This window comes from Musca autumnalis, unplaced genomic scaffold, assembly GCF_047663935.1.
Source record: "Musca autumnalis isolate F117 unplaced genomic scaffold, ASM4766393v1 scaffold_2, whole genome shotgun sequence".
In the NCBI taxonomy this organism is placed as follows: domain Eukaryota; kingdom Metazoa; phylum Arthropoda; class Insecta; order Diptera; family Muscidae; genus Musca; species Musca autumnalis.
This window is the reverse complement of record NW_027411755.1, coordinates 237,715,797-237,741,150: the sequence shown is the minus strand read 5'-3', so window position 1 is coordinate 237,741,150 and position 25,354 is coordinate 237,715,797. Positions and strand designations below refer to the sequence as shown.

The window sequence follows — 25,354 nt, the reverse complement described above, 5'->3', positions numbered from 1 at the left end:
ATGCTCAATGAATGCCTTTCATCTATTACAGCGTGATATATTTCATTTCATGTTTTTTGATCTGGTGACAGCCGCGTACCCTAACACATGTCGAGATGCTTAATTATGGATCTGCTGAATACATATCAGTCTCATTTCGTTGTCAGATATTTCATTGGGGACAATACATTTCCCGACTGTAGAGTCAAAGATTTTAATATTAAAATTACCTAGAATAGTTTCAATGCCACAACTAATTTCATAAAATCCCATTAATTACAATGTTGTGGTGTAGGGTATCAACGAATTGACACACTCAAACACGTTCACAACTCACATTCAATGTCATTTACATGCCTTGGTTGATGCAATCATGCAAGCAAATATTTCTCTTCTTCCTTTTTTTGTGGTAAAATTTCCCATAAACATAACTAACTGTCATCTGCATAAACATTGGATTTGTTAACCAACAAACATATAGGATACAGAAACGGCACACATACACGCACGAGCACCGGAGTGATGAGTGACAACATGTAGATTCACGTGTAAATACCAAGTATCTTCTACTTAAGCAACTCACACCTCTCTATTGTGACTTTTTTTGTCATGGATTATAACGATAGAGATGTAGATTTCAATAAAATTGGACCATTCCGAGTTCCATTTACATAAAATAAAGAAAAGGTTATTTTAAGTTACATGTGTATCAGATCTGATATAATGCCCGTTACACCTTCCGATAGTGATCACCGTATCTTTTTTAGAGCCATAATATCAGGAACCATGTACTTACCAAAGAAAAGAATTATATCATTGAAATCGGGTCCCCAAAGTAGTCCTTGGGAAGATTTCAGAACGATCCTTGAACTAAACTTAAACTGAACGTAAACAACATATTGTATAGAAGTTCGGATTACCGCCAAATTGGATATTCAATTCGTAAGCTATTGAGCTCATCACTTATTTTAGTCTGTTACGTCCACGGAAAAAAATATATCATTATAATCAGCCAACTTCGGTAAGAATTTCAAAACTATTTCCGAAAAGCATTTAAAATGCACTTAATAATAAATGTTTTAACTCTTGTGCAGTTGGTATGCCAAGAAGTAGATGGATAAGTCCATCTCTGAAATTGATGCAAGCATGGAAGAAATATTACGACGTACATCCCTGGTTTTCGTGACTGATTTCTGTGCATTTGAAATGTTGACGTTATATATAGTATGCGTGCGTGTCCTGTTTGTGGTATGCTAGTGTGTGTCAGTGTCGAAAATGTAATATTTGTTGTTGAATTGTATTTACACAAAATCTGCATTCGTAAGTGTTTTTACTTCCCTTTCCAAAATTTACAAAATCAGAAGTGTCACCAAACTAAGAAAATATTTTTATTTTAGGAACTGTAGTTTGGCAGAGGTAAAATATGACTTTTTGTTGGACAGATTTAATAGTTTGAATTTTAGTTCCTAGCCTAAAAAGGAGATGTTTTTATTTTAGAAGGACTTGCATATTTAGATAGTTTCTGAGAAAAAGTAGGTTTGCGTATTTCAGAAAATTGAAAAAAAATCCAACGAATATCTCAAGATCTACACGCTGTGCCTTAACAAATTTAAATGGAAGGTGCTTACACCTCGGAAGTTTTTCCTGATTCTGAAACTACAATGCTCATAGATGAGAAATATCAAGAAACAAAAAAAATCGCCGGAGGGATTTTAAAATAAATCGCGATTTAAGTTCACATTTTTAGGGGTTCTTTAGGTTTTCACGATTTAGCTTGGAAACCGCCATGTAAATGGGTCTAAAGAAAATGTTGTAGCAGAGAAAATTTTCCACAAGATTGGACTTTATGATATTTTCGTAGGTTTTACCGTTTTTGAGATATGGAAGTTCAAATTGGGACAATGCACTGACTGTAGCGTCCCCTTATAAAACAATATTATGCACAGTACCCCTTAACTAAATTTTAATGGAAACAGCTTACACATGAAATGTTTTTGCGGATTCTGAAACAGCAATGTTCATAGATAAGAAAAATAAAAAAAATTAAAAAATCGCCGGAGGGATTTTTAAATAAATCGCGATCAAAATTCACAATTTTAGGGATTTTTTAGGTTTTCACGATTTTGCTTGGAAACCGCAAGTCGTATCGAAATGAGTCTGAAGAAAATGTTGTAGCTGTGAAAATTCTCTATAAGACTGACCTTTAGGTTTTTTTCGTGGGTTTTACCATTTTTGAGATATGGAGGTTCAGTTCAAATTTTTAGGTTTTTATCTTAAGTATTCAAGATTTTGCTTGAAACCGCAAGTCATATCAAAATGGGACTAAAGAAAATAATGAAGCTGTGAAAATTCTCTACAAGATTGGATGATTTTTTTTCTAGGTTGTACCATTTTCAAGATATATAAGTTTTGTGAGGTGGAAAGTCGTACAACTCGTTTTCCCCCACACAAACCTAGCAATTGGAGACAGAAGGCCAGGAGGGCTGTTTAAGTTATTGTTTATTTTTGTTATTATGAGTTAGTCTATTTTGCCTATTAACGAAGGACTGTTTTTTTTTGCTCCCGAAATCAAAATGTAGAAATTACTTGTGTTGTCTTGTTGCATTTCGGGGGTACCGTGGGGAAAAAAATGCTCTCATAGGGAATGAACGAAAGTAAACAAGGTACCGTTGCAGCGATGACACTGGTCGAAGAGAGTCAGTGCAGCGGCAGCGGTGGCGAATTCAGTAGCTGAGAGAGAGGTCGACAGCGGGAAGCGGCCAATTCGCCGCGACAGCAGAGGCTTAAAGAAGACTTGCACACGGGAAAGGAGTCAGTCTGTGACGGGTGTTGATCGAGTGCGGATCGAGAAATAGTAGAAATCGGAAGTGAAACGCGTTCGAACGTTTGGTGCAGGCGAGAGATAGTGCCAGTGGGTTTTTTTTTGTTTGTTGTTCCTGTACGAACCGTGAGTACTCAGAATTATTAATCTTTATATTGCGCTTCCCTTATCCCGTCCAAGTGTAACCCTACAGTTAATGGGGACAGAGAACCCATACAAAGTGATTACGTGTAGAATTTTAGGGAGGGCCGAACGGTCTCCTGCATTTTCCTCACCGTGTTAACTTCAAGGAGGGCCGAACGGTCTCCTGCATTTTTCCTTACCGTGTTAACTTCAAGGAGGGCCGAACGGTCTCCTGCATTTTTCCTAATCGTGTAAACTTCAAGGAGGGTCGAACGGTCTCCTGCATTTTTCCTGATCGTGTTACCTTCAAGGAGGGCCGAACGGTCTCCTTCATTCTCCTAATCGTGTTAACTTCAAGGAGGGCCGAACGGTCTCCTGCATTTTTCCTAGTCGTGTTAACTTCAAGGAGGGCCTCACGGTCTCCAGTATTATTACCCGCGTTGAATTTTTGGGAGGGCCGAACGGTCTCCTGCATTTTTCCCTACCGTGTTAACTTCAAGGAGGGCCGAACGGTCTCCTGCATTTTTTCCTTCCCGTGTTAACTTCAAGGAGGGCCGAACGGTCTCCTGCATTTTTCCTGATCGTGTTACCTTCAAGGAGGGCCGAACGGTCTCCTGCATTTTCCCCTACCGTGTTAACTTCAAGGAGGGCCGAACGGTCTCCTGCATTTTTTCCTTCCCGTGTTAACTTCAAGGAGGGCCGAACGGTCTCCTGCATTTTTCCTAATCGTGTTAACTTCAAGGAGGGCCGAACAGTCTCCTCCCAATCCCAACAATGACCGCTCGAGCTCCGATTCGGTGCTGATTGGCGAGTAGCTGGTGCGTGGTGGCCAATCGTTGTTGTGGTCCCTTGGCGGGGTAGAGAGCGGTTGAAGCCAAACATCCTCCCTTTCAGTTATAATCGGCGATGCTGGTGCCACGGGAGACTTGTTTTCGACTTCCGGCTCTTGTGGGGACAAATTGGGCGATGGCGTGGGTGGGATCAAAGGGAGTTCCTCATCGCTGGAAATTTCAATCACCGAGGAGACCGGCGACGTGATTGGGCAGTAGAGTTCCTTGTTGCTCGTGTTTCCACTCAGATACTCGGTGATGCGTTGCAACCTCACCCGTAGCCCACTACATTCTAGCTGGCGCCAACGCTCCTTGAGATGAGCTTTCGTTGGTGGCTTGTTCTTCATCCTCCGGTCTCGTCTCTTCGCCAACCTATAAGTAAAAGAAATTATTATTCGTAGCCCTACCCATTTGCGGGGGTGGAAGGATTAGGGACTTCGGGATTGGGGTAGGGTTTGAGTTCGCTCAAGTGCACATTCCTTTGGTCGCCGGTTTGTAAACTCTTCGCGCGAACAATAACAGGCGAAGGGAAATCAACGATTACGAATGGTCCCCCATATTTGGGTGCTAACTTTGCGGCAAAGTTGTCCACCGCCTTGGACAAGGGGTGTTGCTTGACGAGCACCCTGTCACCGACCTGTGGTTTCCATGGCCGTCTTCGCAAGTTGTAATATCGGCGCTGGTCCTCTCCTGCTCTAGCCAGATGGTGCCTTACAATTTGAAAGATCTCCTGCATCTCATTAGCTTTCGAGACGGGATCGCTTTGTTTCGTGCCAGTCCCCAGTGCCACTTCGTCAAACAATGCAGTTGGTAGCCGCGGCTCTCGGCCTTGTACCAAATACGCCGGACTGTAACCCGTTGTGTCTGAGATACTGGAATTCAACGCGAGTGTCATCTCAGGGATCCACTCGTCCCATCGATTGTGCTGTTTATGTGCAAGCTGGGCCATCATTGTTTTGATTGTTCGGTTTGCCCTTTCGGTTGGGTTTTCTTGCGGGGTGTATGGGCTGTAAACTGATGGCGCACTCCGATACCCTGCAGAAACTTCTTCAAAATATGACTAGTGAACTGGCTGCCATTATCCGTGATAAACACCTTGGGCGTTCCGAAACGGCATAATATCCGCTCCCTGAAGGATCTCACCACTCCTTCCGCCGTAGCCTTTCTCAGGGGCACTAGTTCCGTCCACTTCGAGAACCGATCAAAAAAAACCAGGAGCACTGTGTTCCCATGCTTCGTTCTAGGCAATGGTCCAACGAAGTCGGCACACACCGACGCCCATGGTTCCTCCGGTACACTAATCAGCATTTCACCTGCAGGAGCCGCCTGACTTGCCTTAAATTCTAGACACAATTTGCAGCTCCGCACGAAGTTTGCCACATCTCTCGACATGCCTGGCCAGTAATACCGCCTATGGACTCGGTGTAGGGTCTTCCGGATTCCCAGATGTCCGGCGGCCGGTTGGCAGTGATTCTCATTTAATACGCGTTCCCGCAGATGTGTGGCTACGCAGAGCTTCCAGGGCGTGGTATCTTCATCGTTCGGGTGCCTCGCAATGTGTCGGTACAACTGATTATCTACGATGGCGAAATCCGAGAACTTCTGTGGGTTAGCTTTCACCTCCTCCATTTTCTTTCGCAGCCAGGGACAAGATTCTTTGGCCTCCACTGTCGCCCTTTGTAGCACCTCCAAGGGTTGTCGAGATAAAGCGTCCGCGACGACGTTATGTTTGCCTTTTCGGTACTGGACCGTGAATTTATACTGCTGCAATTCTAGGGCCCACCTTGCCAATCTCCCGGTAGGGTTGTCGATCGAGTTTAGCCACTTTAACGACAGGTGATCCGTCACCACCAGAAATTCATACCCCTCCAGGTACGGCCTCATCTTCCGTATCCCCCAAACAATGGCCAGACATTCCTTCTCGGTAGCCGAATAGTTCCGTTCCGCACCGTTTAGTGTTCTGCTGGCGTAAGCTATAACGCGTTCCCCTTCTTCCAAATCCTGTGTCAGGACTGCACCTAACCCGTGATCACTGGCATCTGTTTGTAGTTTGAACGGGCGGCCAAAGTCCGGGCAAGCCAGTATCGGCGCATGTGTCAGTCTTGCTTTCAGCAACTCAAATACCGTTTGCTGCTCCTCCGTCCACTTCCAATGTTTCCCTTTCTTAAGCTGTGATGTGAGCGGATACGCCAGGGTAGCGAACTCGGGTACAAATCGGCGATACCACGAGACGACCCCCAAGAATCTTCGTAACTCCTTGATGTTTGTGGGGGCTGGCATCTCCTGAATGGCGGCCACTTTGTCGGGATCCGTATGTATACCTTCTCCGCTGATGACGTGTCCCAGGTACTTAGTTTCCCGCTTAAAGAAGTCACACTTTTCCGGGTTAATCTTCAGATTCGCCGCTCGTAATCTGCGGAAGACCTCGGCCAGGTTGTCCAAATGTTCATCTAATGTTTTCCCTATGACTATTATGTCATCTAGGTACGCATACGCGTGCGGTTCCAACTCCGGGCCGATTACGCTGTCCAGGGCTCTTTGGAACGTTGCGGGCGCAGAGTGTAACCCAAACGGCATGACTCTCCACTGATAAAGTCCCCTTCCAGCGACTGTGAAAGCCGTATATTTCTTGCTTCCTTCGTCCATTGGGATCTGCCAGTAACCGTCTTTCAAGTCCAGGCTACTGACATAACGGGCTTCTCTTAACCTATCCAAGATCGAGGAGATACGAGGAAGCGGGTAGGCATCAGGTTCGGATTTCCGGTTCAGATGCCGAAAATCCATACATAACCGCCACGTACCATTCTTCTTTTTCGCCAATGTTATCGGGGAGCTGTATGCACTGGCCGATGGCTCGATGTACCCTTGGGCCAACAGTTCGTTGATCTTTCCATCGATAACGGCCTGCATGGCCGGATTCCTCGGAGCGTACCGCAACTTAAACGGTCGATCGTCTGTCAATACAATTCTGTGTTTGGCCGCCGTAGATGGTCCATGTAGTTCCCTAAACTTTTGTAACTCCCCCTCCAGAAACCTTTGTATTCTCCTTTGGTCTTCAGGAGCGTGATCACTCAAAACTACATTACCGCACGGAATGGGATCATAGGCCTCCTCTACCCCGTGATTGGCTTCGACATCGCGATGTTCCGACCGGCCCTCGGCGGCGGTTAACTGTCTGATCGACTCATCCTCTTTGCTGGACTCACTTACCTTCGCTTCAAATCTGCACGTCAATCCTGCACATGTGATTTCCGCATTGCACTTCACTAAGCAGTCCAATCCAAGGATCACGTCACCCGTCGTCCTCCGATGGTGACGTTACAGTGGCGCCCGAGCAGGGACCTGAGAGGTGAAACAGGCTGTCAAAATACAGTTTACGATTCAAGGAGATATAATTTTTAACCGAACATGGAGGACACCCTACGTGTATCGTGGTCGTATAATCTACGCAAAGAAGAGCTGGTGACGTATTTGGCGGAATATAATGGCGACACCAGTGGAACAGTCGAAGAACTGAGGAAACGATTTCCTCAATTTCTCGGGGAGAAACATGAACCGAAAGCTCTAGCTAATCTCCTCATACTCCAGGGAAAGCACGAATCACCCTCCAGATCAAGTTCACCGGGAAGATCGCCGGCCATAAAGGTAACAACCCCAGAAGGCACGGAGATATTTCCTACGAAAGGGAAGCGCTCATCGGAAACCGCTCAGGAATCGTCCCGTGGTCAACTGGGTTTGGTAATGCGAGGCGTAGCGGAACAGGTCCGGAAATGGAACGTGTCGTACGACGGGGAATGCGAGCCATGGGAATTTCTGGAAAGGTTGGAAGAACTCGCCATAATGCACGAGGTGGATCGCGACCTTTTACCAGCATTAATGCCAGAAGTTCTTGTAGGAAGGGCCCTTATCTGGTTCCGCAACAACAATAAGGGTTGGAAAACGTGGCGTGACTATAAACAAGACGTGTTGAAATTTTTCCTACCCAGACGATACTTTGAGCAGTTGGACGATGAAATTCGCAAAAGACGACAGAAACCTCGAGAAACGTTCAAAAACTACACCCTTCACATGCAAAATCTGATGAGACACAGCGACATGAGCGAGGAGGGAAAACTGGAGAGAATTTTCCGAAATGCATTGGCGGAGTACCAGTGGTACATACGGAGGCGAGATTTCCATTCATTAAACGATTTGTTGGAGATGGCTGAGGATATGGAAAGTATCCCGGCCTTGCCCACACAGCCCCGAGAACAACATCGCCGACTACAACCAGACGAAAGCCAGCAGCAGCCACTACCCCAGATAAACCCCAGAACTGCCTGTAGACGCTGTAGTCAGGACGGCCATTTCGCATATAACTGCCAACGAGAACAAGTAATTTTCTGTTGGGTGTGTGGTCGGAGAGACGTCAGAACAATCCGGTGCTGCCGTCGTCTCCCGGGAAACGAGGAACGGGCTCGTATGCAAGGAGGGGTTACGAGTCCGGAGGAGCCGCCGTCCCGACAATAAATACGTCCCTCCGTTTAGATACCACCCGCTTAGTGGCAGCCGTCACCATCGGAGGACGACGGGTGGATGCTACCGTTGATACCGGGGCTACTCGATGCTTCATCAGTGAGGAGTTCGCGCGTTCCATAACTAATTCTAGCCACGAGCTTCCGGAGCGGTTGGTGGTAACTCTTGCTGACGGCTCCCAACGACAGGTCGACCATGCCCTGGAAACTGACATCTGGATTGGGAACAAGAAGATCAGAGGGAGATTGCTGGTGATGGAGGAGGCGACGGAGGACGTGATCCTTGGATTGGACTGCTTAGTGAAGTGCAATGCGGAAATCACATGTGCAGGATTGACGTGCAGATTTGAAGCGAAGGTAAGTGAGTCCAGCAAAGAGGATGAGTCGATCAGACAGTTAACCGCCGCCGAAGGCCGGTCGGAACATCGCGATGTCGAAGCCAATCACGGGGTAGAGGAGGCCTATGATCCCATTCCGTGCGGTAATGTAGTTTTGAGTGATCACGCTCCTGAAGACCAAAGGAGAATACAAAGGTTTCTGGAGGGGGAGTTACAAAAGTTTAGGGAACTACATGGACCATCTACGGCGGCCAAACACAGAATTGTATTGACAGACGATCGACCGTTTAAGTTGCGGTACGCTCCGAGGAATCCGGCCATGCAGGCCGTTATCGATGGAAAGATCAACGAACTGTTGGCCCAAGGGTACATCGAGCCATCGGCCAGTGCTTACAGCTCCCCGATAACATTGGCGAAAAAGAAGAATGGTACGTGGCGGTTATGTATGGATTTTCGGCATCTGAACCGGAAATCCGAACCTGATGCCTACCCGCTTCCTCGTATCTCCTCGATCTTGGATAGGTTAAGAGAAGCCCGTTATGTCAGTAGCCTGGACTTGAAAGACGGTTACTGGCAGATCCCAATGGACGAAGGAAGCAAGAAATATACGGCTTTCACAGTCGCTGGAAGGGGACTTTATCAGTGGAGAGTCATGCCGTTTGGGTTACACTCTGCGCCCGCAACGTTCCAAAGAGCCCTGGACAGCGTAATCGGCCCGGAGTTGGAACCGCACGCGTTTGCGTACCTAGATGACATAATAGTCATAGGGAAAACATTAGATGAACATTTGGACAACCTGGCCGAGGTCTTCCGCAGATTACGAGCGGCGAATCTGAAGATTAACCCGGAAAAGTGTGACTTCTTTAAGCGGGAAACTAAGTACCTGGGACACGTCATCAGCGGAGAAGGTATACATACGGATCCCGACAAAGTGGCCGCCATTCAGGAGATGCCAGCCCCCACAAACATCAAGGAGTTACGAAGATTCTTGGGGGTCGTCTCGTGGTATCGCCGATTTGTACCCGAGTTCGCTACCCTGGCGTATCCGCTCACATCACAGCTTAAGAAAGGGAAACATTGGAAGTGGACGGAGGAGCAGCAAACGGTATTTGAGTTGCTGAAAGCAAGACTGACACATGCGCCGATACTGGCTTGCCCGGACTTTGGCCGCCCGTTCAAACTACAAACAGATGCCAGTGATCACGGGTTAGGTGCAGTCCTGACACAGGATTTGGAAGAAGGGGAACGCGTTATAGCTTACGCCAGCAGAACACTAAACGGTGCGGAACGGAACTATTCGGCTACCGAGAAGGAATGTCTGGCCATTGTTTGGGGGATACGGAAGATGAGGCCGTACCTGGAGGGGTATGAATTTCTGGTGGTGACGGATCACCTGTCGTTCAAGTGGCTAAACTCGATCGACAACCCTACCGGGAGATTGGCAAGGTGGGCCCTAGAATTGCAGCAGTATAAATTCACGGTCCAGTACCGAAAAGGCAAACATAACGTCGTCGCGGACGCTTTATCTCGACAACCCTTGGAGGTGCTACAAAGGGCGACAGTGGAGGCCAAAGAATCTTGTCCCTGGCTGCGAAAGAAAATGGAGGAGGTGAAAGCTAACCCACAGAAGTTCTCGGATTTCGCCATCGTAGATAATCAGTTGTACCGACACATTGCGAGGCACCCGAACGATGAAGATACCACGCCCTGGAAGCTCTGCGTAGCCACACATCTGCGGGAACGCGTATTAAATGAGAATCACTGCCAACCGGCCGCCGGACATCTGGGAATCCGGAAGACCCTACACCGAGTCCATAGGCGGTATTACTGGCCAGGCATGTCGAGAGATGTGGCAAACTTCGTGCGGAGCTGCAAATTGTGTCTAGAATTTAAGGCAAGTCAGGCGGCTCCTGCAGGTGAAATGCTGATTAGTGTACCGGAGGAACCATGGGCGTCGGTGTGTGCCGACTTCGTTGGACCATTGCCTAGAACGAAGCATGGGAACACAGTGCTCCTGGTTTTTTTTGATCGGTTCTCGAAGTGGACGGAACTAGTGCCCCTGAGAAAGGCTACGGCGGAAGGAGTGGTGAGATCCTTCAGGGAGCGGATATTATGCCGTTTCGGAACGCCCAAGGTGTTTATCACGGATAATGGCAGCCAGTTCACTAGTCATATTTTGAAGAAGTTTCTGCAGGGTATCGGAGTGCGCCATCAGTTTACAGCCCATACACCCCGCAAGAAAACCCAACCGAAAGGGCAAACCGAACAATCAAAACAATGATGGCCCAGCTTGCACATAAACAGCACAATCGATGGGACGAGTGGATCCCTGAGATGACACTCGCGTTGAATTCCAGTATCTCAGACACAACGGGTTACAGTCCGGCGTATTTGGTACAAGGCCGAGAGCCGCGGCTACCAACTGCATTGTTTGACGAAGTGGCACTGGGGACTGGCACGAAACAAAGCGATCCCGTCTCGAAAGCTAATGAGATGCAGGAGATCTTTCAAATTGTAAGGCACCATCTGGCTAGAGCAGGAGAGGACCAGCGCCGATATTACAACTTGCGAAGACGGCCATGGAAACCACAGGTCGGTGACAGGGTGCTCGTCAAGCAACACCCCTTGTCCAAGGCGGTGGACAACTTTGCCGCAAAGTTAGCACCCAAATATGGGGGACCATTCGTAATCGTTGATTTCCCTTCGCCTGTTATTGTTCGCGCGAAGAGTTTACAAACCGGCGACCAAAGGAATGTGCACTTGAGCGAACTCAAACCCTACCCCAATCCCGAAGTCCCTAATCCTTCCACCCCCGCAAATGGGTAGGGCTACGAATAATAATTTCTTTTACTTATAGGTTGGCGAAGAGACGAGACCGGAGGATGAAGAACAAGCCACCAACGAAAGCTCATCTCAAGGAGCGTTGGCGCCAGCTAGAATGTAGTGGGCTACGGGTGAGGTTGCAACGCATTACATCCCCACCACGACGCGAGGAGGCCGGTATAGCGGAAGCAGCTCTGCCCCCATGTTGTGTAGTTGTGCGGCGGTTGACCGAGATTGAGATCACCGAGTATCTGAGTGGAAACACGAGCAACAAGGAACTCTACTGCCCAATCACGTCGCCGGTCTCCTCGGTGATTGAAATTTCCAGCGATGAGGAACTCCCTTTGATCCCACCCACGCCATCGCCCAATTTGTCCCCACAAGAGCCGGAAGTCGAAAACAAGTCTCCCGTGGCACCAGCATCGCCGATTATAACTGAAAGGGAGGATGTTTGGCTTCAACCGCTCTCTACCCCGCCAAGGGACCACAACAACGATTGGCCACCACGCACCAGCTACTCGCCAATCAGCACCGAATCGGAGCTCGAGCGGTCATTGTTGGGATTGGGACAAAGATCCTCCACGTCCGCGATATCCATCTATACCTCATCTCCATCCGCCGAGTCGAGTTCCTCAACGGCGCCCCAAAGGCTGAGTACCCCGGATACAACCTACGACGACGTACTCATCCCCAATGAGCCGCCAAACTTTGAATGTAGAGCCCACTTAACACCCTCAACCGTCAGCCAGTTGAAGCCATTGGTGGATAAGGCTCTCAAGGTGCATCGTCCGCACAGCCGCTATAAGACGGTGGTATTTCTTCCGGATGGGCAAGCCTTCCGAATATATATCAGTCGCCGAGGAGAAGCAATTGTCATTCCCCGAGAGAGGGGAGCAGTGTGAGGTGGAAAGTCGTACAACTCGTTTTCCCCCACACAAACCTAGCAATTGGAGACAGAAGGCCAGAAAGGCTGTTTAAGTTATTGTTTATTTTTGTTATTATGAGTTAGTCTATTTTGCCTATTAACGAAGGACTGTTTTTTTTTTGCTCCCGAAATAAAAATGTAGAAATTACTTGTGTTGTCTTGTTGCATTTCGGGGGTACCGTGGGGAAAAAAATGCTCTCATAGGGAATGAACGAAAGTAAACAAGGTACCGTTGCAGCGATGACACTGGTCGAAGAGAGTCAGTGCAGCGGCAGCGGTGGCGAATTCAGTAGCTGAGAGAGAGGTCGACAGCGGGAAGCGGCCAATTCGCCGCGACAGCAGAGGCTTAAAGAAGACTTGCACACGGGAAAGGAGTCAGTCTGTGACGGGTGTTGATCGAGTGCGGATCGAGAAATAGTAGAAATCGGAAGTGAAACGCGTTCGAACGTTTGGTGCAGGCGAGAGATAGTGCCAGTGGGTTTTTTGTTTGTTGTTCCTGTACGAACCGTGAGTACTCAGAATTATTAATCTTTATATTGCGCTTCCCTTATCCCGTCCAAGTGTAACCCTACAGTTAATGGGGACAGAGAACCCATACAAAGTGATTACGTGTAGAATTTTAGGGAGGGCCGAACGGTCTCCTGCATTTTCCTCACCGTGTTAACTTCAAGGAGGGCCGAACGGTCTCCTGCATTTTTCCTTACCGTGTTAACTTCAAGGAGGGCCGAACGGTCTCCTGCATTTTAGCTAATCGTGTAAACTTCAAGGAGGGTCGAACGGTCTCCTGCATTTTTCCTGATCGTGTTACCTTCAAGGAGGGCCGAACGGTCTCCTTCATTCTCCTAATCGTGTTAACTTCAAGGAGGGCCGAACGGTCTCCTGCATTTTTCCTAGTCGTGTTAACTTCAAGGAGGGCCTCACGGTCTCCAGTATTATTACCCGCGTTGAATTTTTGGGAGGGCCGAACGGTCTCCTGCATTTTTCCCTAGCGTGTTAACTTCAAGGAGGGCCGAACGGTCTCCTGCATTTTTCATAATCGTGTTAACTTCAAGGAGGGCCGAACGGTCTCCTGCAGTTTCCTTACCGTGTTAACTTCAAGGAGGGCCGAACGGTCACCTGCATTTTTCCTAATCGTGTTAACTTCAAGGAGGGCCGAACGGTCTCCTGCATTTTCCTTACCGTGTTAACTTCAAGGAGGGCCGAACGGTCTCCTGCATTTTTCCTAGTCGTGTTAACTTCAAGGAGGGCCGCACGGTCTCCAGTATTATTGCCCGCGTTGAATTTTTGGGAGGGCCGAACGGTCTCCTGCATTTTCCCCTACCGTGTTAACTTCAAGGAGGGCCGAACGGTCTCCTGCATTTTTTCCTTCCCGTGTTAACTTCAAGGAGGGCCGAACGGTCTCCTGCATTTTTCCTGATCGTGTTACCTTCAAGGAGGGCCGAACGGTCTCCTGCATTTTTTCCTTCCCGTGTTAACTTCAAGGAGGGCCGAACGGTCTCCTGCATTTTTCCTAATCGTGTTAACTTCAAGGAGGGCCGAACGGTCTCCTGCATTTTCCTTACCGTGTTAACTTCAAGGAGGGCCGAACGGTCTCCTGCATTTTTCCTTACCGTGTTAACTTCAAGGAGGGCCGAACGGTCTCCTGCATTTTTCCTAATCGTGTTACCTTCAAGGAGGGCCGAACGGTCTCCTGCATTCTCCTAATCGTGTTACCTTCAAGGAGGGCCGAACGGTCTCCTGCATTTTTCCCTACCGTGTTAACTTCAAGGAGGGCCGAACGGTCTCCTGCATTTTTCCTAGTCGTGTTAACTTTAAGGAGGGCCGAACGGTCTCCTGCATTTTTCCTTACCGTGTTAACTTCAAGGAGGGCCGAACGGTCTCCTGCATTTTTCCTAATCGTGTTACCTTCAAGGAGGGCCGAACGGTCTCCTGCATTCTCCTAATCGTGTTACCTTCAAGGAGGGCCGAACGGTCTCCTGCATTTTTCCCTACCGTGTTAACTTCAAGGAGGGCCGAACGGTCTCCTGCATTTTTCCTAGTCGTGTTAACTTTAAGGAGGGCCGAACGGTCTCCTGCATTTTTCCTTACCGTGTTAACTTCAAGGAGGGCCGAACGGTCTCCTGCAATTTTCCTAATCGTGTTAACATCAGGGAGGGCCGCACGGTCTCCACTGTTATTGCCCGCGTCGAACCTTAGGGAGGGCCGAGCGGTCTCCAACTATATCGCTTGAGCGAACCTCAGGGAGGGCCGTACGGTCTCCAGTAATATCGCTTGTCCGGGCAGCAAGGAGGGCCGAACGGTCTCCACCAATATCCTCTGAATTGGCGCTTAACCGGCGTATTTGGGCGCAGACCTATCTGAAGAGCACGGAAGTGGTACTCGAGTGGATCGTCGTGAAAGGATCTGATCATCCAGTGGCGGGTGTCCGAGGCTACCGGAGGTGTTCACGATCAAAGCCGACTGTGGTAAAACTAGGTCTAAGGTTTGAGATTTTCTTTTTTTTGTTTTGGAATTATATATATTGAAAATAAAGACTGAAATTGAGAATTTGAATAAAAAAATAAAACGAACGTCTTTTCCCTCTCGGTCACTGTGAATATAAATTTCTGTGACGAACCCTGCCCCCCTGAGTATATCCCAGTAACAGGCAGGAAACGTGTCGTTACAGTTTAATTCGGGAAATTGCAGTAATGACATTGTTTTATAAGGAGGCGATACAGTCAGTGAGTGCATTGCACAATGGTCCCAAAACCAAATTTTCTGGCCAAAACTATTTCAAAGTCCATTTTGTATTGGAATTAATTATTATTTATAATAAATGTGTACAAACAGCAATTCTTACGTTTTATCGACCAAAGTGACCAAAAACTGCCAAAATTTGTTGAATAGGGTGGTCCCGTTGTGTGGGGTCTAAACCAAAACATTGACCTATGTTAATAATTTTTGGTATGAAGGATTCATATCTTCTAAGAGGTCAAAATACCAAATTTCAGCCGAATCGGTCATAAAGTGTCGCTAAAATCCACAAAATACCTAAAATCGGACGGTACTTTTATGTGGGGGCTATGACAAAAAATGGACCTATATTCAAAAAAAAAAAAGTATACATACTTATTTTCTACACTCTGAAACCCTTAAATATGAATTTTAAGGAAAATCGGTTGATAGATGTTGATATTACCGTTCTATTTCAATTGGATACTAAGTACAGTCACAACAGGTATTTACAAAAAATTCTCCCATCTTAAAATAGAAAAAACCACTTTATTTTAACTGTGGCAAATTTGAGCACGATTTGACTTCTGCATTTATTAGTACAGACCCCCTGCTATCTTTCAAATTCGATTTGGAGGTGGACATATTTGGACATTTTTTTAAAAGTTTAAGTATATTTAAAAAATATTTGAAAAAATAATTTTTAATATACATAAAAACATTGATTTTATTACGCTAATTTTACAAATTTCATCGTTCTTTTTGTAAATATTATGAAAGTACTCATTGACAGCTTCCCGATTCATAATAACTTTGGTCTCACTTCTGTATATTTATGCAGCGACGCAATACAATAAAAATTGTATATTTTACTGCACAAAGTCTGTTTTATTTTTACATGAAAAAGTGTCAACTTTGGTACTGCGCCAATCAACGAATACTAACGTTATTTACAAAAACTATTATCTTCAGATGACTTGATGTGTTTTTTATTATTCTGTACAAAAATAAATTAAAATATTGAAACTTCAAAAATAGGGTTTTGGCCAAAAATTTCCTGATTGAAACCTATGTGCATTGTCTCAATTTGAAATTCTATATCTCAAAAACGGTAAAACCTACGAAAATATCATAAAGGTCAATATTGTGGAGAATTTTCACAGCTACAACATTTTTTAGGCTCATTTACATAGGGCTCGCGATTTCCAAGCAAAATCGCAAAAACCTAAACAACCCCTAAAAATGTGAACTTAAATCGCGATTTATGTGAAAATCCCTCCGGCGATTTTTTTTTTTGTTTCCTGATATTTCTCATCTATCAGCATTGTAGTTTCAGAATCTGCAAAAACTTCCCAGGTGTAAGCACCTTCCATTTAAAATTAGTTAAGGCCCACCGTGTATAAGGTGGCACACCTCACGGGCTAAAATATTTTACATAAATATGCAACTATGTATATAGATTTGTATATTCACTATTATATATGTCCTGTTCAAATTTCTGGATTTTATTGAAATACGTTTAGATCCATGTATTTTTCCACGGTTGATAGTGAAATCGGATGCGCATAAAAAGTGTATGCACGTTGTGCAAATTATATGCGTTATACAGTTTTTTGCACACTAAACTGTGGACGATGCTACATGGCAGCCGCTAAAGTAAATCTTTGAAAATGTATAAAAATGAAAAGAAAACAATTGGTTGTATCGGGAAACCGCATGCGCATCAGGTGATTTTGAGAATCTCGCGATTTTCGGGCATCTCAGACTGAGTATTGCCCGATAAAGTTTTCCTTCAAAATTATTTCTCATTTAAAGGAACCCAAAAATTATTTGAAAGTCTTCCATATCTTCCGCAAGATGTTAGCTTGTATTCTGAAGTGATTACAAAAAAAAACCAGTAGGAAAAGACCAAAGTCAGGCGGGGCCGACTATGTAATACCCTACACCAGTCGAAATGTGTAAAAATGGAATAATTAGTATACATCCCAATACGCAAATTGGAGCTATATTTGGGGAAAATCGTTAAAATACCTAAAATCGGGAGGTACCGTTATATGGGGGCTACAAAGAAACATGGACCTATCTTAACAATTTTAAGTGGCGAAATTTCGTGGCCACTGGGAACCACATATGTAAAATTTCAGCTAGTTCAAGCAAAAAATGTGGCTAAGATCCCTAAAATACCTTAAATCGGGAGGTATCGTTATATGGGGACTATACCGAACCGTGGACCTATCTTGACAATTTTTGTGGAGCAATTTCGCGGCCATTGGGAACCTCAAATGTAAAATTTCAGCTGGTTTGGGCAACAAATGCGGCTAAGATCCTTAAAATACCTTAAATCGGGAGGTACCGTTATATGGGGGCTATACCAAAACTTGGACCGATATAGCCCATCTTCGAACTTGATCTTCCGACGGCTAAGAAAATGGTATTCTCCAATTTTCAGCGAAATCGGTCAACAAATGCGACCTGTATGTTGCGAACGGACGGACGGACATGCATAAATCGACTCAGAAAGTGATTCTATGTATATCCCTAGAAGGAACTATGGGTCTATCTCGCTTCCTTTTGTATGTTACATACAAATGCACTAACACATAATACCCCTTACCACATAGTGGTGTAGGGAATAAAAATAGATGAAGAACTCCGACCTATTTTTCCTACATTTTCTTCAACTAACTCACAAAATAAATTTTAAAAACTATTTTTTTCGTACAAACATTTTTTAAATTTGCTGAGTATATTTTCTGTTTTTGCTATAATATGCGAACCGCTAAACAGATTTGTACAGTTTCGTCCGAATCTTCGCGATGTTTAGATTACGTACATATTTTACTTCTCTTTCCAACATTTTCAAAATCAGAAATGTCACCAAATGTAGTTTGGCACAGTTAAAATATGACTTTTTGTTGACAGATTTAATAGTTTGAATTTTAGTTCCTATCCTAAAAAGGAGATGCTTTTATTTTAGAAGGACTTGGATATTTAGATAGGTTCTGAGAAAAAGTAGGTTTGCGTATTTCAGAAAATTGAAAAAAAAATCCGGGAATATGTCAAGATCAGTAAAATGGGATGGGGTGATTATGGTCAAATGTCTGGTGTGTTCAGCATGTAACAACACTACAAGTAAGAAAATGTATACTACTCTATTGAATAAAACTACCACTGAATATAAGACGTTGACTTCCCAGAGCTGCATGCCACCATCCAATTTTAACACCTTGTATGTGAAAACAAGCGACTAAGTCAATAAGGACGCATGGCACTGATTAAAAATTAACTTTTTATTACTTAAAGTATTTATTATAAACAAAATTATATAAAAAGGACTCAAAAAATTTATTGAAACATGAGAACTAATTTTCTTATATCTATCATTCCTTTGATACAGTACACATTTCTAAACTTTACTGTAAAATTTTTCCTTTTTCAATCTAAAACCGGAAGTGAATAATTTAGTTTGTCTACTACATACATCAGAATAATTCATGTGTGTGTTGGAGGTTATATTTTATTTCGTTACTGTCCTGCTATTACCTATACTACCATATTTACATAAAAAATTAAATAATTTTCATATTAACGAACAAACAACAAAAAAAAAACAGTAGTCTGGTTGTTTCATTCATTCATTTTTGTTTACTGGTAGTTCTTATTCTCTGTTATGATCATCTTGCGTCTATGTTTGGGTATTGTTAAGGTTATTAGATGCACATTTCAAAGATTTTTAAGTAAAAAACAAGTAAGAAAAGCGTTAAGTTCGGTCGGGTCGAACTTTTTATACCCTCCACCACAAATTTCAGTCATTTCGGTGGATTAATGTGGCCACAACCTTCAAAATTCCGAAATTCGGAAGGTACCGTTCTATGGGGGCTATATGATGGCGTGGACCTATACCTACAAATTTCTAGGGGGAAGTTTTATACGCCTAAAAAAGACTAAATACCAAATTTCAGCCATATCGGTGTGATAATGAGGCTAAAACGTTCAAAATATCGAAAATCGGGAGAAATTGTATTATGGGGGCTATATCAACACATGGACCTATATAAACATTTTATGGTAGAAATGTGTCTTAGCCTCTGGAAACACAAAATACAAAGTTACAACCGATTCTTTGGTCAAATGGGTCTAATACATTCAAAATATATTAAAATGACGCGTACTTTATATGGGGCCTTATATGGGGTCTATACCAAAACCTGGACCTATATAACCCAACTTTGGTAGGAATATTTTTTGGCCCCTGGAGACACAAAGTACCAAATTACAACCAATTCGGTGGTAAAATGGGCCAAATATCTTAAAAATTCCTTAAAACGACGACGCGTCACGCGTCATTTTGTATGGGGGCTATACGAAAGCGTGGACCTACATAGCCCGCTTTCAATACCAAAAGTCCTACGTAAATATAACATATTTTCTTAAAATTTCATCAACCTACGTCAATCCGTTCGGACGCTAGAGTGATTTCCACAGACGGACGGACAGACGGACAGACAGACAGACAGACAGACGGACGGACATGGCTATATCGATGTAGAATTGCACGCTGATCAAGAATATATATACTTTGTGGGGTCTACAATGATTATTTCGAGTAGTTACAAACGTAGTGACAAACTTAATATACCCCCATCCTATGGTGGAGGGTATAAAAACAACGAAAGAAGTAAACGTACCTTAATTGAAATGTACAAACCATACACAGACAGAATAGTATTAGATGTAAAGTAGTTGCAGTGACATGGATTATGATAAATATCAAAACTTAATTTGTAGATTATTGTTGATTTTTTATTTTATATTTTTAATGAATATTAATAACGTTTTCTTGTTTCAATTCAATTATTAATCTTATAATTTAATTAATGTTTCCGTTTTAATATACTTCTGTTGCATTATTTTTAAATGCATATAACGTCTATTGATACATTTGTATAACCATAAACTATTACTGCAATAATAGGTTTATTATTAGTCTATTATACATTGTAATTCCATATACAAACATAATTTGTCAAAAAAAAAAAAATGGTATGATTTCAGTAATCATATTCTAATGTTCTGCCCCAGCGACAAATAAATATAATTTCGACATTGCAATAAATTATGTTTACAAGTGAACTTTTTTTGTTTTGCGCAATTTGGCGGGAATGAATTATAAAAGAATGTCATGTCGTCATTGGTTTTTGGAATTATTGTCCTAAAATAACAAAACGCCAACGGATACCAAACTAACAGAGGAGGAGAAGAGGCATGTAAAAACAAAATTGTATGATTTAGAAAGCACTATGCTACAATATAATGGCTGAAAAACTACACCCGTTATTCAAACAGATATGGGAGGAGGAAACTATCCCACAAGACTGGAAAAAATCAATTATAGTGAAACTTCCTAAAAAGGGTAACAGAACAAAATGTGGTAACTGGAGAGGCATATCCTTACAGCCATCAACACTACAAATTTTCAACAAAATAATTTTAAATAGAATAGCCGAACCAGTAAAAAAATTGTTGCGAAAAAACCAAGCTGGTTTCCGAGCAAGGAATTCATGCATCGACCACATATGCACAACAAGAATCATCATCGAACAATCCACAGAGTATAACGCAAGTTTATATCAAGCATTTGTGGACTATGAAAAAGCGTTCGATGCCCTAAACAGAAAATACATATGGAGCTCACTTCTATCAAAAGGAATACCCAAGAAACTAGTGACACTTATAGAAAATAGCTATAATGGTACGACTTCCAGAGTGTTGCACGAAGGAGTCCTCAGCGAAGCGTTTTTTACAACGAGCGGAGTGCGACAAGGCTGCACATTATCACCGCTATTATTCGTCACAGTTCTTGACGCAGTGCTTGAAAATCTAGACTCAACACCATCTGGTCTAAATTTGAATTTGTTCTACAAACTTGGGGATCTGGAGTATGCAGACGATGCCGTTCTACTTAAACAACATACTCAGATATGCAAAACAAGTTACTCAACCTGTCACAGGAATCATTTAATTTTGGCCTGAAAATAAACTGCGGCAAAACAAGAACTATGAGGATAAATCCCAATAATAACAACCCGTTTATATGGATACAGAATGTGGACCGTTTTGAATATCTTGGTAGCATTTTATCAACAAAAGGAGGTACCACGGAGGACGTTGATAACCGTATTAGAAAAGCCCAAGGAACGTTTGCATCGCTGAAAAACATTTGGTCATCTGAGACATTAAATATAAAAACAAAAATTAATATCTTCAATTCTTGCGTGAAATCTACGCTACTGTATGGATCCAAGACATGGCTTACCAATACCACAATAACCAATAAACTTCAAGTATTTATAAACAGATGTCTTCGCAACATATTAAAAATATGGTGGCCACAAACTATATCTAACGAACGTCTCTGGAATATAACAAATCAACAGAAAATAAAATCTGCAATCACTCAAAGGAAATATGGCTGGCTCGGCCACACTCTAAGAAAAAGCGAAACTGATATTTCCCACTCAGCTCTCCATTGGAATCCCCAAGGACGACGCAATAGAGGTAGGCCAAAAAGAACATGATGAAGAACACTAACAACAGAAAACAACTTATCAATCGATAAATTAAAATATATAGCAAATGATAGTAATGAATGGAGAATCTTTGTAAATAGACTAAGTTTATAATATGTTACACGTTTATAAACATGTCATAATAAAATGCTACAAATGATTTTATTTAAAAAACAAATTTCGAGGGGAGTGACCGTTCCCGAGATATGGGCTCAAAAATATTCCAATATTCGGGGCCACTCCTCCATAATATCCTCGAAGGGACTACGAAGGCTTCTCTCATATCAAGAAGTACAGCCGCATTATATATAGTTCAGTTATGTTATGTGACCTAATTTTTATCATCTGGGAATAGAAACCGGCTGATGGGTCTGCCTCAATCCTTTTTGAACCCAAAATTTTTAAATTATAATTTTCAAATTTTGGGGCAGTGATAATTCCTTTTGGAGATGAGCCCTTGGTGAGTATATTAAGAGCCCTGAAGCCGTGATAAAGTTTTTGCTAGAGACCCTGTAAGCCATCAGGAATTAGCGTATTATCTTTGTTCACTGTTGCTTTAGCTTATTTTTGAGATGACATGTCTCCAGTCAAATTGAATGAGGATTATTATTTTCGAGGAGCACTTCGACCTTCTAGCTCGTTTCCTTCAATGCCCTTTTTGTCCTTTATTTTAAGAGCCGCTATAAAAGTACCACAAGATGACGTTTTTCAGCTTCGAAATGTTCTGCAAATATGTCGAGACAAAATCGATCAGTTGTCAATTAGAGCCGTACCTAAAATTTTCTGAGCGACATTTTTGCAGAATATTTCGAAGCTGAAAAACCTAATCTTGTGGTACTTTTGTAGCGGCTCTTACAATAAAGGAAGAAAAGGACATTGAAGGAAGGAGTTAGGAGGTCGAAGTGCTCTACGAAAATAATCACAAATCGATTTGACTGAAGACATGTCATCTCAAAAATAAGCTAAAGCAACACTGAACAAAGATATAACGCTTATTCCTGATGGCTTGCAGGGTCTCTAGCAAAAACTTCGTCACGCCATAAAACGGAAGTTCGACTCAAGGCGGATCTGTCCTTGGGGGTTCTTAATGTACTCACCAAGGTCTTCCTCTTCCCTAAGAGGAATTTTCCGTGCTCCAGACTTTCACCTCAATTTTGTTGCACAGTGTTAGTGTAATCATTTATTTATTTATTTAGACACTTTGTTTGAATTCTGGCCATTAAAATACAATGTAAAAATGACTGGTTGGCTCAATGAATTAAGTACCCGACATGTGTTGAAATGCTTATGTATTATCTTCTTGCATATCGTGTTATTCTACTGGGGTGTAGATGTATGTGTGTGAGTACATGCGTTCCAAAACAAACCTATTACTAATGTTTTTGTATATTTTTATATAAATCACAATTTAGTTATCCCTAAGTTGATGAAATGCGTGTTCATGGATATCAACATTTATTTTACAAATTAAGTAGCACCCAGCAAAATAAAATCCTTACTAAATACTCGTAGTGGGTTTTTATAGTACTTTTCGGTAGTCATAACTCCTTACAAAATCCCCTACTAACCCGTTATTTTAACAAGGGCATGTCGCAATTATTATCCACTAGAATAACTAGTTATCCTATGCCCACTGGAAGTTGAAAAATAAGCTGTAAGCTAAATAAAGATTTTCTATTTTTAGAAAAGTTGAGGTGGAATTTGTTTTCAATTTCAACGCTTTCATATTTTTTATTTTGTTTCGCTGTTTTCTGGTTTTGAACACAGAAACTTCTGCTTTGTATCCGAGCACACTACACAATAGGCCACACACACATTAACATTAAGGGTTGTTTAAAGGCCTACATGTTACGCAATGATTAACGGATCCGAATTTTTGATGGGTACTAATATGTTGTTGTTAGTTTTACATTTAACATTTAATATTGTTGTCTTTACATGCGTGTATGTGAAAATGTTCAGAATATTTATACAAAATGAGTACATAATTACAAATACTAAAGTTAGCAAAAAGGATATGTTTTATTATTTGTATGTTGCTCTGCAGGAAGTTGTAGAATAATATCCGCATTTAAAATACAAATTACATACACATGCTTTTCCTACTACATACAGGATTCTGACATTTGTTGTAAATTTAAAATAGATACAATATTTTCAAATACCATGACAATAATCAACCTTAACCCTTAAATTTAAAATAGATACAATATTTTCAAATACCATGACAATAATCATGGTATTTGAAAATATTGTATCTATTTTACTTACATAAGCAATAAATTTCAAGAAAATAAGTCTTTTGTGTTTATTGTTATCTCTAATCGAGTGGATTTAAGGGCATTTAAAAGATTTATTGCAACAAATAAAAAGATTCAATAAACATGCCTTTAAAGATGTAATTGGAATGCTTAAAGACACTTTATTTAAAATATTTATTTAAAATATTGAAAAAATATTTTGTAAAATATATCGATTATTGAAAAAAACAGAGGTATTTCGTGTGCATTTAACCTCGTACTAAATAAAGTGTCTTTAAAAATAAACAATTAATAATCCACGCTTTAATTTTTTTTAAATGTTTAAAAATCCACGTTATAAAAAATATGTTAAAAAGTCAAAGTTTTAGAAAATCCACGTTTTAAAAATATTTTAAAAAGTCCACGTTCCAGAAAATCCACGCCTTAAAAAATATTTTAAGAAGTCCACGTTTTAGAAAATCCCCGCTTTAAAAAAATGTTTTTAAAAAACCTCGTTTTAAAAAATCCACGCCTTAAAAATATTTTTAAAAAACCACGTTTAAAAAACAATTTAAAAAGTCAACGTTTTATAAAATCCACGTTTTAAAAACTATTTTTAAAAGTCCAGGTTTTAAAAAACATTTTTAAATGTACACGTTTTAGAAAATCCACTCTTTAAAAAATGTTTTTAAAAGTCCACGAGTACATGCGTTTCTTAAATACGCGTTTAAATTCCACCTTTAAGAATATCCACGATTAAAAATATTTTCAATGTCCACGTTTTAAAAAATTGACTTTTAAAAAATATTTTTAAAAAGTCCACGTTGCAGAAAATCCACGAAAATCACGTTTTACAAAATATTTTAACAGACCCACGTTTTAAAAAATGTTTTTAAAAAGTCCACGTTTCCAAAAATATTTTTAAAAAGTTTTAAAAATATTTTTAAATAGTTTTAAAAACACTTTTAAAAACTCTACTCTTCAAAAAATATTTGAAAAAAAAAATCTACGTTTCAAAAAATATTTAAAAAAATCTACGCTTCAAAAAATATTTTAAACAAATTTATGTTTAAAAAAAATATTTTATAAAAAATCTACGATTCAAAAAATATTTTATAAAAAATCTACGATTCAAAAAATATTTCAAAAAAATATACGTTTTAACAAATATTTAAAAAATCTACGATTCAAAAAATGTTTCAAAAAAATATACGTTTTAACAAATATTTAAAAAAATCTACGTTTTAAAAAATATTAAAAAAAATCTACGTTTAAAAAATATTTTTAAAAAATCCACGTTAAAAAATTAATATATCCACGTGTTGAAAAATATTTTTAATACATCCACGTTTTGAAAAATATTTTTAATATATCCACGTTTTGAAAAATATTTTTAAAAATCCACCTTTAGAGAAATATTTCAAAAATCCACGTTTTGAAAAAAAGAATTAAAAATCTACGTTTCGAAAAATCTTTT

General features: G+C 41.6%; 2 protein-coding genes across 3 annotated transcripts; both read left to right on the top strand.

Annotated features, from left to right (window-relative positions):
- Positions 1–2,556: 2,556 nt before the first annotated feature.
- Positions 2,557–12,504, top strand: LOC141393367 (uncharacterized). Of its 2 annotated transcripts, none has more exons than XM_073966365.1 (2): positions 2,557–2,926; positions 11,463–12,504. In XM_073966365.1, exon 2 carries the CDS (start codon positions 11,488–11,490, stop codon positions 12,328–12,330), a length of 843 nt encoding a protein of 280 aa, XP_073822466.1. In that variant the 5' UTR covers positions 2,557–2,926; positions 11,463–11,487; the 3' UTR covers positions 12,331–12,504. The 2 variants fall into 2 exon arrangements, with proteins under 2 accessions (XP_073822466.1, XP_073822467.1); XM_073966366.1 differs by lacking the exon at positions 2,557–2,926 and adding an exon at positions 8,084–8,624.
- On the top strand, positions 10,883–11,431 carry LOC141392545 (uncharacterized). The gene has a single exon (XM_073965481.1). It carries the CDS (start codon positions 10,883–10,885, stop codon positions 11,429–11,431), a length of 549 nt encoding a protein of 182 aa, XP_073821582.1.
- Positions 12,505–25,354: the final 12,850 nt, after the last annotated feature.

Excerpts from the sequence above, each read along its gene's own strand:
- LOC141392545 (XM_073965481.1), top strand. The coding sequence starts at position 10,883 with ATGATGGCCCAGCTTGCACATAAACAGCACAATCGATGGGACGAGTGG.
- LOC141393367 (XM_073966365.1), top strand. The coding sequence starts at position 11,488 with ATGAAGAACAAGCCACCAACGAAAGCTCATCTCAAGGAGCGTTGGCGC.